At 38.1% G+C, this 13,336-nt stretch overlaps 1 protein-coding gene and 1 non-coding gene across 2 annotated transcripts in view; both read left to right on the top strand.

The window, feature by feature from the left end:
* The window catches only part of CCDC141 (coiled-coil domain containing 141), a 226,216-nt gene extending 220,553 nt beyond the window's left edge, over window positions 1-5,663 (top strand). The window contains exons 23-24 of the mRNA XM_065927937.1: window positions 799-1,652; window positions 3,798-5,663. Coding sequence (XP_065784009.1) covers window positions 799-1,652; window positions 3,798-4,065 — 1,122 coding nt within the window. The 3' untranslated portion in view covers window positions 4,066-5,663. The remainder of the gene's footprint in view (window positions 1-798; window positions 1,653-3,797) is intronic.
* A 7,328-nt stretch (window positions 5,664-12,991) lies between these two features.
* LOC136165679 (U6 spliceosomal RNA) lies at window positions 12,992-13,095 on the top strand. Its single transcript, XR_010662681.1, has one exon. It is a non-coding gene; the product is annotated as a U6 spliceosomal RNA (small nuclear RNA).
* The last annotated feature ends 241 nt before the right edge of the window (window positions 13,096-13,336 follow it).

The following is a 13,336-nucleotide window of genomic DNA, read 5'->3' as shown; positions in this document are numbered from 1 at the left end:
TAAGAATAAAACTAAGGGTCTTTTAGAAAATAAAACCAGTCATTAAAAAATGGCTTTATCAGAAAAAAAAAAAAAGAAAAAAATGGCTTTATCTATATGAGTTATCTACAGTTTTCAAATTCATAGAGACAGAAAATAGAAGGGGCTGAGAAGGGGAGAATAGGAGGTTAGTGTTTTATTGGTACAGACTTTGAATTTGTAAAGAGGACAAAGTTCTGGAGATGGATAATAGAGATGGTTGCATGACAACATGAATATCCCTAATGCCACTGAACTGTACACTTAAAAATAGTTAAAATGGTAAATGTTAGATTGTGTGTATATTTTGCCACAATAATTTTTTAAAAGGAATGGCTTTCCTGAGAAAAAAGCGGGGTTATTCTTGGAGGATGTGAGGATCACCTAAAAAGAAGCTTCTGGTGTTTAGGAACCACATTCTATGACGTGCAGACAGATAAGTGAACCAAAGCATAATTTGCTAGTGGAAGAAGACTCCTCAGACCATGATTTGAAAAACATGGATCCAGTCCAACCCCATCATGAGAGACGAGAACCAGAGCTTTCTCTCCTCTATTTCACAAGATCTGTCACCTCTCACTTAGTGGCCGGAGGTCAGTTTACCCATTCCTTAGTCATGGGACTGACTGTCTATGCTCAGGTTCAGTGCACGAATGGTTTCAAGTTCTGTGAGGCTGGGGCCAGGGCCCCCAGCTGTCACTCATTGCGGTTCTTCTCAAGTTGTTTCTCCAGTTGGCTCTGTCAACATTAACTTGAAACTTTGGCTTTTCCATTTTGAAGGAGCAGGCCCAGCCAGCAGCCATCTTGGCCGTCAACGGAGCACGAAAGGGTCAGCTTCCACAGGGCGTGAAGCAGCCGGTCCCCGGCAAAGAGAGTGCTGTCCAAGGCCTGCTTCTGCCCGTGGACGTGCTTGCAGGGGAAGAAAATGAGTGTGTTTCACCCGACGACATCTCCCTGCCGCCAGTCCCAGGAAGCCCCGATTCTCTCCTCGCTCCGTCCGACATGGAGCTGGAGGCGCGTGGCAGCCAGTTCCCCCGCCATCACCTCAGCGGCCACGGGATGCAGACGGGGGCCAGTCGTCCAGGAGAGGCCCCTGAATCTGGCTTTCCTCCACCTGCTGCTTTTGCTGATGCTTGCAATGATAAGAGAGAAACGTTTTCAAGTCATTTTGAGAAGCCTTCCCCCCAGGTCCAAGCCGAGCCCCCATTAACATCCCAAGGATTTCTGGAGAAGAGTACTGCCTTCCACAAAATCAGTGCTCAACTTCCAGAGAGCATGCGCAGTGAAGTGCATGACAGAGCTTCACAACAGCACCCCCAGGCTCGGGGACATTTGCTAGAAAGACATGAGAAAATGCATGCTGATAATAACGTCACTAAAACCCGAAATAGGCTGCATGCTTCCCAGGATGCATTCTCGGGCCTCGGGTTTCATCCAGGCCCCAGCCAGGCCTGTCAGAGGCAAATGGTTCCCCGAGAAGAGATTATAAGTACACCAGCTAAGAACAGTGTGGTCAGCCTAGCTGGCCAGGCCCCTAATTTTTCCAGGCTCCTGTCTAACGTAACTGTCGTGGAAGGTTCTCCAGTGACTTTGGAAGTTGAAGTAACAGGATTTCCAGAGCCTACACTGACATGGTGGGTAGCCTATAATGACAAGCCATAAACAGAAACAAATTGAATCTCTTCTCTAAGCAAATCATTCTGTGTGCACTAACTTTAAAGTTTAGGGGAAGCTGGTTCATGTTCTACATCACGGCAGCTGTGCATGTTTCAATCTCACATCAAACCCCCAACTCTCATTTTTAGTAACCACATGGCTAATACTCTTAGAAAATAACCATATAAAATAGTAATTTAACCAAGTCCAAAAGCACTGCAACTTAGTTGCACCATTTTTTAGTATCAGTTTGACATTCCACATTTCTAAAGATTGTGGCTTGAACTTCTTTCCTACTGTTTATTTCTACACAAGCATGAAATTTTCTTGGTTTAATAACCTGAATTCAGTGAAAAAAAAAAAAAAAGCATTTGGTTATTTCCCTTTTCTGTCATTTACCTGTTTCATCTTTTCCCCCTCGCAATAGAATCACACATGCCACTTTTCTAATATTGTTTATATCACTAAGATTTCTTTTTATAAATTTCTTCAATGTTGAAGATGGAATAAAAATATTGCCTTCATAGTTGCTTCTATGATAGGCAATAAGCCCCTTTTTGAAAGGTGGCATAATAACTGAGCTATGAACGATGTGGTTTTACTCTAGAGACATCATTATTTTTAGCCTATTTATTTTAGTAAAAGTAAAACACAGAATACAGGTTTTAAATCATTGTTGTTATAAAAGCAGTCTAACTTCCTTAACATGTGGGTTACTTTTAAGCATTTAGAAACTTTTCAACCTTAAATATATTTCTTTGAGGACAAAGTTACTAAAATGTGAGCACAAGTTTATACTTATAAACCAAGTAAAATAGCATTTGTTTATCATAATGTTTCAGTAGACAATAGCAATTTCAATTACTGTGTTTTCCCATTGATGGTACTTGAAGTGTGGATCAGTTATCTAAATAATTTATGAAAAAACATTGGTCTCTCAGATTATTAAATGAAATTGCACTTGGATTACTGTGCAGCCATTTATGCTTTTTGTCTTATTTTGTTGTCTTTACAATTGCATGTTTTTTTAAAAGTCAGGAATTTCATATTTATGAATTTAAATATCAGTAAATTCATTATTTAATATCATTATTTAATTCATTATTAAATATTAGTTCACTCCAAAGAAAAATGTTGTCTGAAGTATTTCTTGGTTTTGTCCACATACAAAAATGGCTTGGTTAGCATTTATTGTTGAAGAACTACTGTGATATTGTGGAAAAAAATATCTTACCCTTGAATTTACAACAATTTTTCTCAGTTAACAACTGGCAAGCTGTCAGGGAATCAGTCTTAGGACACTCAGAAAAATGCAAAATCATCACTCAGGCACTGGGAATAGAAAGTGATTCAGGTTTGTTACCACTTCTTGGGTGGAACAACATGAAGAAAAATAAATAAGCAAGAATCTAGACTGTGCAAAATAAACATTATTTGCTTTATACAATGCTGCAGCTAAGTGCTCATATTCATAAGAAACTTTTAGAAATGTGTCATTACAGTAACAATCCAATTGCATGGATGCCCTTTATAATTAGAAATCATTTTCTTCTAATGAAATTAATTCACAAAAATTAAATGATCTCATCTTGCCAGCAAGTGCTATATCTGTACCTCCTTCTAAAGGGCACATTGGTATTCTCCAGGGATCTTTCAGGATGAGTCTGATGGGGAAGAGTCTTGCTTCAGTAGACTCTAAGAAGTCACAAGCTGCTGTTTCATAGCAGCTGAAAGAATGACACAGGTCAGATAGAAGGTGCCATTTCCCACTCAGGGTAATTGTTGCCATGAGAATATGGTGGCCCAGTGTGACCAGATGGCCTGGTTTTGTTAAGAGGAGTTGGACATCTGAATTTTCATATGCAATAGTCTAATTGTTAAATGTCAAAAAATTCAGTGTTTAAAAAACACAGTCTGGGTCCATCAAATACTTCCTTGGGCACCAGTTGCAAACCACTGCTTGAAAGAGAAACAGCTCCCCTGTGTTTGTGGTTGCTACAGAGTTCCTGCTAATGCTAGAACATATTGCAGTAGCAATAGGCCCGATTGCAGTGCTTTTTAGAACTTGGAAATGATGTGAATAAACCATGATCCTGACTGTAAAAATCGACTCTCTGCTTCAGGTACAAGAAGGGCCAGAAATTGTCTGCAGATGGGCACTTGCAGGTTTTACACAAGGAGACAAGACACTTGGTGTTCATTCCGAAGGTATGCGAGGCAGATGCAGGCCTCTATGTGGTGCGGGCCCAAAACCCTAGTGGCATTCTCTCCTCCAGTGTCAACCTCCACGTGACAGGTAACCACAAGCCACCCATCACGAGGATAAACTGGATCATGCTCTGTGTCATCTATGTTACCGTGTCCCTAATGTACTGGCTGTTCACACAGTAAGTGCAGGGTTGGCACCCTTGGATGTCATTCTCATGAGCCTAAAGGACAACAATACAGCTGTTTATTTTCCTGCATCTCCCATTTAGCATCCCCCACCAAGTGTACTGCCAGTCTAGCCATATTGCTTTTTTGGCTAATGCCACAGCTCTGTGAAATAATCTAATTTTCTTTAGTGCTCTAATGTATTTGAAGAGCTTGGTAAATCATTAGCAGTGAATCAGGATACATCTTTGAATTCTAGAAAGAGATGTGTTCCATATAAAACCTAGTCAAATTATACCATGTTTATTCCCTCCTAATTTAAGAGCATGCAAACCAAGGCTTACATAGACATGCAGATGTGAGTTTTATTTCAAAGCCAGCTGCTTGATAATCTGTTTTTAATTGTACTCATAAACATCTCTTTGTAGAGTAAGAATAGAAATGTTGAGCTAAAATTGTAACTTTCATTATTGTGCAAGATGTCTTTCAGTTTTGCTTTTCCTGTCTTGATCCCTTTTATCGAAATATGTTCTATGTAGTTTCAATGTAGCCTACCTGAGTCTGAGGATGGCACTGCAAATAGTCATTCCTCCTGTTGATCTCATGGGTTTGACATTGGAGAATAGATGTGCCATCAGCTGTGTGTGTCACAGAGCAAGGTGGAGCAGAGTTGCTGAGGTGGATCTACAGTACTCCTGTCCTTCCACTGACATATTTTGGGCAGCCCTGTGTATACAGTTGTAACCAACTCCTCTTGCTTCTAGTCTTGTCCTGCTGCTAACCATTTTTACAGCCATTAGAGTGGTAAGGCATCTCAGTGCTCATTTTCCCATTTGGAAATGGGTTCATAATCTACCTCTTGGGCAATTGATGGTTTTAATTTCATGTCTTGTAAAGATCTGGAAAAGGAAAAATACTCTATGACGGTTAAGAGTAATTATATTCTTTAATGTACTTTGTCATCACACTGCCTCCTGCCCACTATTTCTCCTTCAGGTATTGTTTCTTTAGAATATTAAAAATTAAAAGAGTGGAGTTAGTATGTGATTTTGAACTGTTTCCCATGTAGGAAAATGATGTTTTCTGAATTGAAACTTAAATACTTTCCAATTTCTTAAGACTATCTCTTTTTCAAAGATTTGAAATTAAACTCAGGGGGATATATTTAGTATGATCTCAGAGAGAAAAAGTATATAATAGGATGACATAAGATGAAGTCTATCCTTTTCTTATAATTATCCCTGTAATATTGAAGAATGTTCTGTGCCTTTCTGAAACATGTTATTCAGAAAAGAGGATCATCATTTTAGTTCATAAAAAAAATAAACATGTATAGGAGAAGCATTTGTTTTTAGTTTTTAAATGTAGTCTCATCATGTTAGGATAAAATCTATAGTTGAAAGAATATTCATTATAGATTTTTGATAGAGAGGAGGAATTAATTATGTTGCTGTAAAGACTGTCTGCAAATAAAAATATTTAAATTTAATATATTCAAGTTGATATTAAAAAGTTACTGGATGTTATCTGAAGATGTGAAATTTGTGGCTAAGTAAAAATATACGTGTGGCATATGTTTTCTTGTGCTGTGTGTGTATTCAGTTTAATTAAAAAATTTAATCTCTTAATTTTCTTAAAAATTTCAACAGAAACCTATTAAAAACTTATGTACACAGTATCCCAGGGAATTCATAGTCTCTTAATTCACCTATCCTTTTTGTCCAGTTTCAAGTATTGTGACTATCTTGCCAAATTGCTATTCTCATTTGAAGCTAAAGAGTAAAACCTACTTATGTCTAAAGAGGGCTGGCAGACCCAGGTAACAAATTCTTATCTTACTCTATCTCTATCTTGTTAATTTAGTGGGATCTCCCATCCCATTTTGTCAGTTTGGTTGAATTTTTTTAATAGGAGAAAATCAAACAAAAGTTTAATAACATGTGTACATCAGAGAGACCCAGAAAAACTGATTAATGCCAGCTTGGTTGAAATTTTGGTTTGAGGTTGTAAGGGCCTGGGAATTACTGGTTTGCTTTACCTGTTGCATGCTAGTTATTGCTAATCCTTTGAGGAGCAGAATGGGATATACATATACCCATGGTGTGTGACCAAATAAGGCATGTAAAGTCCCTGATATATTTGATTTATATATCAAACATAAGGTATATCTGTATATATATATATATATAAGCTTTATATATATATATATATCTCACGTGTTTTTATACATATATACATAAAGCTCAAATGTTGAAATAGAGCATTATGCTGATAGTCTTTTTATAGTTCCAGTAGTTGTGTGTCTGTCTGTCTTTTTATCTATCATCTATTCATCCATCCATCCATCTATTTATTAATATTTACCTATCTACCCACTTACCTACCTATTTATTTTTCCTGGTTACTCACTACCTAGTAATCCCCACAGCAGTGAAGAATAGCTTGCTGTTCAGTTATTCTTCAGGCTATATTTTAGTTTCAAATACTTAAGTGTGATTATTCTTTTGGTTAAAATTTTTGTCTTGATGAAAAATTCCCCTTATGAAAATATGAACCAAAATTATTTGTTAAAAGTTAAGAAAAGCTTAGGAAATGGACATGACGTTTCTATTTTGAGATATATATATATGATTTATACCTATTTACTTCTAAATTCTGGACAGTTAGCAATATCAAAACACTTTTCAATAAGAAAATGAAAGTGACAAAAAAATTTTAAAGAACCTATACTCGATACCAAGGCAAAATCATTTTTTCCTGTTTTTATTTCCTAACAAAAGGATGTATAAACATTTGACGGTAAAGCTTTTTTTTTTTACATCCAATTCCAGGACAAATTTATCATAGGAATCATCATATTTGAACCTTCGCGTATTCTATAATATATAAAATATTTGGAAAAAGAAGCAGGAACATTTAGCTTATTCATTCAATAATGGTAACCATTACTTAAAACCAAGACACATGCTTAAAGTAAATTATTGCAAGAACTTCCTAACCACTTCATCCAAGTTTAAATTTCTTCAGTTATCACACAAAGCCCTTCAGTACCTATGTTTCCATTCGTAGCCTCTGTTCAATCCCTTCTGATCAACATCAAGTGATACCTAACTTCAAGTTGTACCCTATCATGCTCTTACTTCTCTTCAGTCCTCCTCCCCAGAACTGCCTTACTGTGGTCCACCCAACTTTATGTGGCTTAATTCCTGCTTATCCTTCCAGGTCCTTTTGAGACACAACCTCCCCAGGAAGCCTTCTGACCCATCAAGTCCAGTATAGATGTTCCTGTCATGTGCCCTGTCATCATCCAAGCTGCCCTTGTCATGTCCCTTAATAGTCGCATCAGAATTGCATGCATGAGCATCTGTCTCCTGGCTAAAGTGAGAGATGCTTATCAGCAGGATCTGTGACAGCCCTGTTCATCATCATGTTCTCAGCACCTAAGGCATAGTCACACTCGATATTTTTTGAATTGTTGTCAGAGGTAAGAAAACATAAGCCTAGCTTGTTTTTCCTTTTTCTTTTGGAGAGATGGATGGGAGAATGTAAAAAGACAAAGATGTTATTTGTTTGCCTGATTATTATTTCCTGTTATGGAAATTAACCACTTAGAATCAGATTCTAACTGTGGAGGATACATAAAACTCTCTCACCTAACCTATGAAACTTAAGAGAGAACCCTTCAGATCATCGGGCTTTCCTGGTAGCTCAGCTGGTAAAGAATCTGCCTGCAATGCAGGAAACCCTGGTTTGATTCCTGGGTTGGGAAGATGCCCTGAAGAAGGGATACTTACCCACCCCAGTATTCTTGGGCTTCTCTGGTAGTTCAGACAGTAAGGAATCCACCTGCAATGTGGAGACTTGGGTTCTGTCCCTGGGTTGGGAAGATCTCTTGGATGAGGGCATGGCAACCCACTCCAGTATTCTTGCCTGGAGAGTTCTATGGACAAAGGAGTCTGGTGGGCCATAGTCCATGGGGTTGCAAAGAGTTGGACATGACAGAGTGACTAAGCACAGCACAGCTTCAGGTCATCTGGACTGCACCCAAATTGAAACTTTAAACTTAAAAATCTGTGATGGCTCTAGTAGTCAAAATAATATTGAGGAGATAAAAGTCAAAATCCAGGATCATTTTCCCAGCATTTTAAAGTAGATATCAGTCAGTTCAGTTGCTCATTCGTGTCTGACTCTTTGCGATCCCGTGGACTGCAACAATGCCAGGCTTCCTTGTCCATCACCAACTCCTGGAGCTTACTCAAACTCATGTCCATAGAGTTGGTGATGCCAGCCAACCGTCTCATCCTGTCATCCCCTTCTCCTGCCTTCAATCTTTCCCAGCATCAGGGTCCCTTCCAATGAGTCTGTTCTTCACATCAGATGACCAAAGTATTGGAGTTTCAGCTTCAGCATCAGTCCTTCCAATAAGTACTCAGGACTGATTCCCTTCAGGATGGACAGGTTGGATCTCCTTGCAGTCCAAGGGACTCTCAAGGGTCTTCTCCAACACCACAGTTCAAAAGCATCAATTCTTCAGTGCTCAGTTTTCTTTATAGTTCAACTCTCATATCCACACATGACCACTAGAAAAACCATATCTTTGACTACATGGACCTTTGCTGGCAATGCTTTGTTTTCCAGTGGCCTTTGGCCAGGCAGGCTCCTCAGTCCATGGAATTTTCCAGGCAAGAGTACTGGAGTGGGATGCCATTTCCTTTTCCAGAGGATGATCCCGACCGGGGGATTGAACCCAGGTCTCTCGCATTGCACATAGGTGCTTCACCCTCCGAGCTACTAGGGAAGCCCAAAGCAGATATAATCAGGTGTAAATCCTCATTAGGTGTAAGTGGAGAAGTGGGTGTCTCACCTCTCAGTGACTAAGTTCAAATTGCCAAAACCAGGATTTATGTACATCTTAACAACACTTCACAAATTATCAGTATTTTATTGTAGCTGGGGCTCAATAATCTGATTGTGAACAGATCTAATTTAAAACTGACATTTCATTTATAAATGTAAATCTAAAAAAAAAAGCCAAATGCAAAAACTTAGATTATTTGAATTCCAAATGAAGGAAGGAAAAATTACTGCATCTTGTTCCATGCTATTCATTTTTATTCATGACCATTCCTTCCTAGAAATTGCCATCTGAAACTTTTGACATTCCTGTGGTAGGTACAGTATTTTAAGTGTGTCCATGAAATAAGTTAGCTGAAACAAAATAAAATATCTCCTCCTAGTACACTCTGGTATTGTGCGTGTCAACGCAAATGCCAAAGCATGACAGACTGTTTTCCATTTATAATAAGTAGAATCTTGAGCTGCATCAAAGAGCCAAAAGATTTACATTCCCTAAATGAAACAGTGTCCTGATCAAAGCAACAGTAATTCATTTTCTCCAGTCTCTTCACATGAGATGAGATTTGAATGTTATCAGCTGTGTATGAATTCAGCCTCAATACAGAAAGCACAAAGCTGCTGTATTTGGCTTTTCCCCAAGAATCTCCACACCGCTATTCCTTGTGTGGGTGAGAGTTTATATAACATAATGAACCACCCAAGCATTGGGGGCGGAAGTTGGATGCATGACACTCTTCCAGATGACCAAGTCTTTGATTCTGGACTTTGAGTATTTGGCCAGATAGCTCTACCTTCTGTTCAATAGAAATTTCATTTGTTTAAGCCAGGACTTGGCAAACCCAATTTTTTGGATCCTCTTTTTTAATGCCATAAAATTAATACCCTATCCTCCTCAAAGGACAAGGGAACAGAAAAAATTATATAGACATGGATGTTTGTGTGCATATATTTCCAGTTAGCGCAATCAAAATCTGATGAAATTAAAACATATTTTAACCATAGGGGTAGCTGGAAAAATTGATGATTTTTTTTTTAACTAAAACAATAAGTACATAATTGGAAGTTTTCAATTTGAATTCTGATGGCTTCCTGCTATGGCTCTTTTCCCATTCAGAACCCACTTAAACATCGATACTTGTAAAATAATAGCTCCAGAACTGGCTAATGAAACAACCTTTTCCCTTTGTCATTCAACAACTGTTATTTTCCAAAAACTTTTATTGATTCAAACAATTACAACATGGTATTTTTTTAATATTAGCATTAAAATATCATTTAATGAAATTTTTTGATGATAAAAATTCAAAAGTTCAAATAAAAAGGAAGCTTACACAATGGCAAATAATCTCTAACTCTTATTATTCTACTAAAGGCAGAAGGCTACCTTTCTTTGTAACAAATATTATGCAGACCTCCATACAAACAGGCAGTTGGCAAGCAGGGCAGCTGGAAGTGCAAAGTAGGAAACCAGGTACCTGGCAGGATCAGAAAAGCTAAATGCCCATCTGCTCCAAAGGGTATTTTCTAGCATCCATTGCCATGCTGACCCTCAAAGGCCTACTTTTGATGCAAGTTAACGCAGCTCTCGAAGATGCCTCCTAAATGTGCATTTATTCATTTCTGTGTGTTTTAAAGGAGTAATAGAGTTTCTCATCACATCCTGATATGAGTTATCGGATTAAATAAGAACATTTTCCCTCACCGAAAGAAAAAAACCCTCAACACATTCTTGTGAGGAAACGGGGTGTGTGGGAACCTTATCTGCTGTTCCACTAAGTGTGGGGAGTTAGAGGACCAGAGGGGAGAAGAAACCAAGCATCAAGATGAGAAAACTGAGTAAGCTTTGGATTTCATTCTCCCTCTCAGGATGAATTTCCTATGGATCTAGGAAATTTATGTGGGGACCGCCCTGAGAGGAAGTTAGAGGCCCCAATAAAATGTGTCTGCGTGATGTTTTTAGTTACTGGATTAGAGTAACTGTTATTGGTTGAAGTGTCAGGGTGAGCCCTCAATCCACAACGAATGCTCTCAAGAAGCCCACGACAGACGTGGAGACAGAGAAAGTGGTGACCAGTGGTGACAGAAGCTGGTGGCTGCGCTGCAGCTGCGGCAAGCCACACAAACCAGAGGCGGACCCCACCTGACGCGGAGGAGCAACGAGAAGTCCTTCCCTGGAGACTTCAGAGAGAGCCCGATCCTCCTAAGTCCTTCATGTTGAACTTCTAGCCTTCAGAACTGAGAAAGAATAAATTTCTGTTGTTTTTAAGGCAGCCAGCTTGTGGTATTGTCCTCCTTCAGTATACTTGGGGATTGGCTCCAGGACACCTCTTCTTCCACAGATACCAAATACTCAATCCCTCAGGTAAAGTAGCATTGTACCTTGGAACCTTTCTTTGTCAGCAGGAAGTTACCCGCTGTGCATCAGCGGCTCCCGAGGGCTGACTGTTCTTTGTTACAGCAACCCCGGGAAACAAGTGCAAAATGTCTTAGAAAAACCCAGTCAAGTGTTTCTCTGGCAATATTCACTAGTAGACATGACTAGCCTTTCCAATAAGCACTCCCAGGTTGTGCTGGAAGGTCTCAGTTCTCTTTTTGATCTGGAGGTCACCTTGGTATATTTCAGTCAACCAGTAACTATTCATCCTCTAAATGAACACTGTCTCCTAAGTACACCACAGTGTACTAAAACCAGACCAATGTTTTAACATAAAGCTACAAACCAATATTACTCATAAACATAAACACAAAAATTCTCAACACAATACTAACAAATTGAATCCAACAGTGAATAAACAAACTTTCACATACAATGGAATTTTTTCCCCCAGATATACAAAGCTGATCCAATACTCAAAAATCAATCAGTATAATCCACCACATCTACAGGCAAGAAAAATCATAATTATATCAATTGTTTCAGGAATAACATGGGAGAAAATTTAATACATGTTTATGATAATTAAAAAGAAAAACTCTTAAGAAAACTAGTAACAGAAGAAATTTCCTCAACTTGATAAAGAACATCTACAAAAAGCATATAACTAACATCATATTTAATGATGAGAAACTCCTCCCTGCTACCCCAAGACTGGCAAGAAGATAAGAACATCCTCTCTCGCAACTCTCATCCAACATTATACTGTAAGTCCTACCTAGTAAATAAGACAAGAAAAGGAAACAGAAGTTCTGTAGATTGGAAGAGAAATAATATGCTTTTGTTTATAGAAAACATGATTTTGAATAAATATTAAATGTAGCAAGTTTGCCAAAACCATTGTGCAGAAGGCCTGCACCAATGGTATCCAGGAGAAAGGCAAGGAATTAACAATAAATGAATCACATTGAACCAGGCATCTTTAGACATCAAGACAAAATGTGGGAAATCTGAACTTGTCTCTTTTCCAAAAATTAATTACAGACATCATGGATACTCAAAATCTAGTTGCAACATCTCACACTTTATTTTTCTTGCAACTTTCTGCATTACTTTGGGGGTTTTGAGAAAGGTAAATTATTTGAAATAGGCAGTGATCAATAGAACCAGGGAATATTTGATGTGGAACATAAATCAAACTTTATCATTTTCTGCCATTGTCATTATCAGAGAAAGAAAAAGAGACATTGTAATTATAGAGTTGTAGAGCTGAGCTTTCTCCAACAATAACATACTAATATTAGAACAAAAGCAGTCCTTTTAACCTCTGACATCAAATCCCAGAGTGGATGATTCATCAGTTGATACTCTGCTGCACTGCAAGAGTGAATGTATTGCCCATGCATGGATAAGTGCTTTTCCTATCAGTAAGGATGGACTCATGGTAGCATGTTTCTAAGATTTCTTGATAGAAATTGGAACTAAAATATGTCAGCCATTATATTATACTTTAAAAAGTAATCAGTTTCATAATGTCACATCTTGGTCAATTAATAAAAAGATGGAATACAATTGACTACTTTGGCACCTACATATAACTAGAAACTTCATCATTTTGTATTTTCTTGATGGTAACTATAAGTGCTTTCTTCATTTCTACGTTCTTGAAGGTAATTTTTGGTCATATATATCATTTGTCTAAAAATAAACTGGGTGCTTGCTTTGGTAGCACATAAACTAAAATTGTAACGATACAGAGATTAGCATGACCCCTGCGCAAGGATGACATGCAAATTTGTGAAGTGTTCCATATTTTTATGACTCTGAGGGGTGGGGTGGGGAGTAAGGTGGGAGGGGGGTTCAGGATGGGGTATATATACATGTACACCCATGGATGATTCATGTCAATGTATGGCAAAAACCACTACAATATTGTAAAGTAATTAGCATCCAACTAAAACAAATAAATTAAAAAAAATACATCTGGTATTATACCTTATCACTTAAAAGAAAATTTACTGATGTACTACAAAGGCCAAGTGTTAAACTTGTATTTTA

The sequence above is a fragment of the Muntiacus reevesi genome, chromosome 3 (genome assembly GCF_963930625.1).
Source record: "Muntiacus reevesi chromosome 3, mMunRee1.1, whole genome shotgun sequence".
Classification (NCBI taxonomy): Eukaryota; Metazoa; Chordata; class Mammalia; order Artiodactyla; family Cervidae; genus Muntiacus; species Muntiacus reevesi.
The sequence above is the reverse complement of the archived record's forward strand: the minus strand, read 5'-3'. Positions and strand labels throughout refer to the sequence as shown.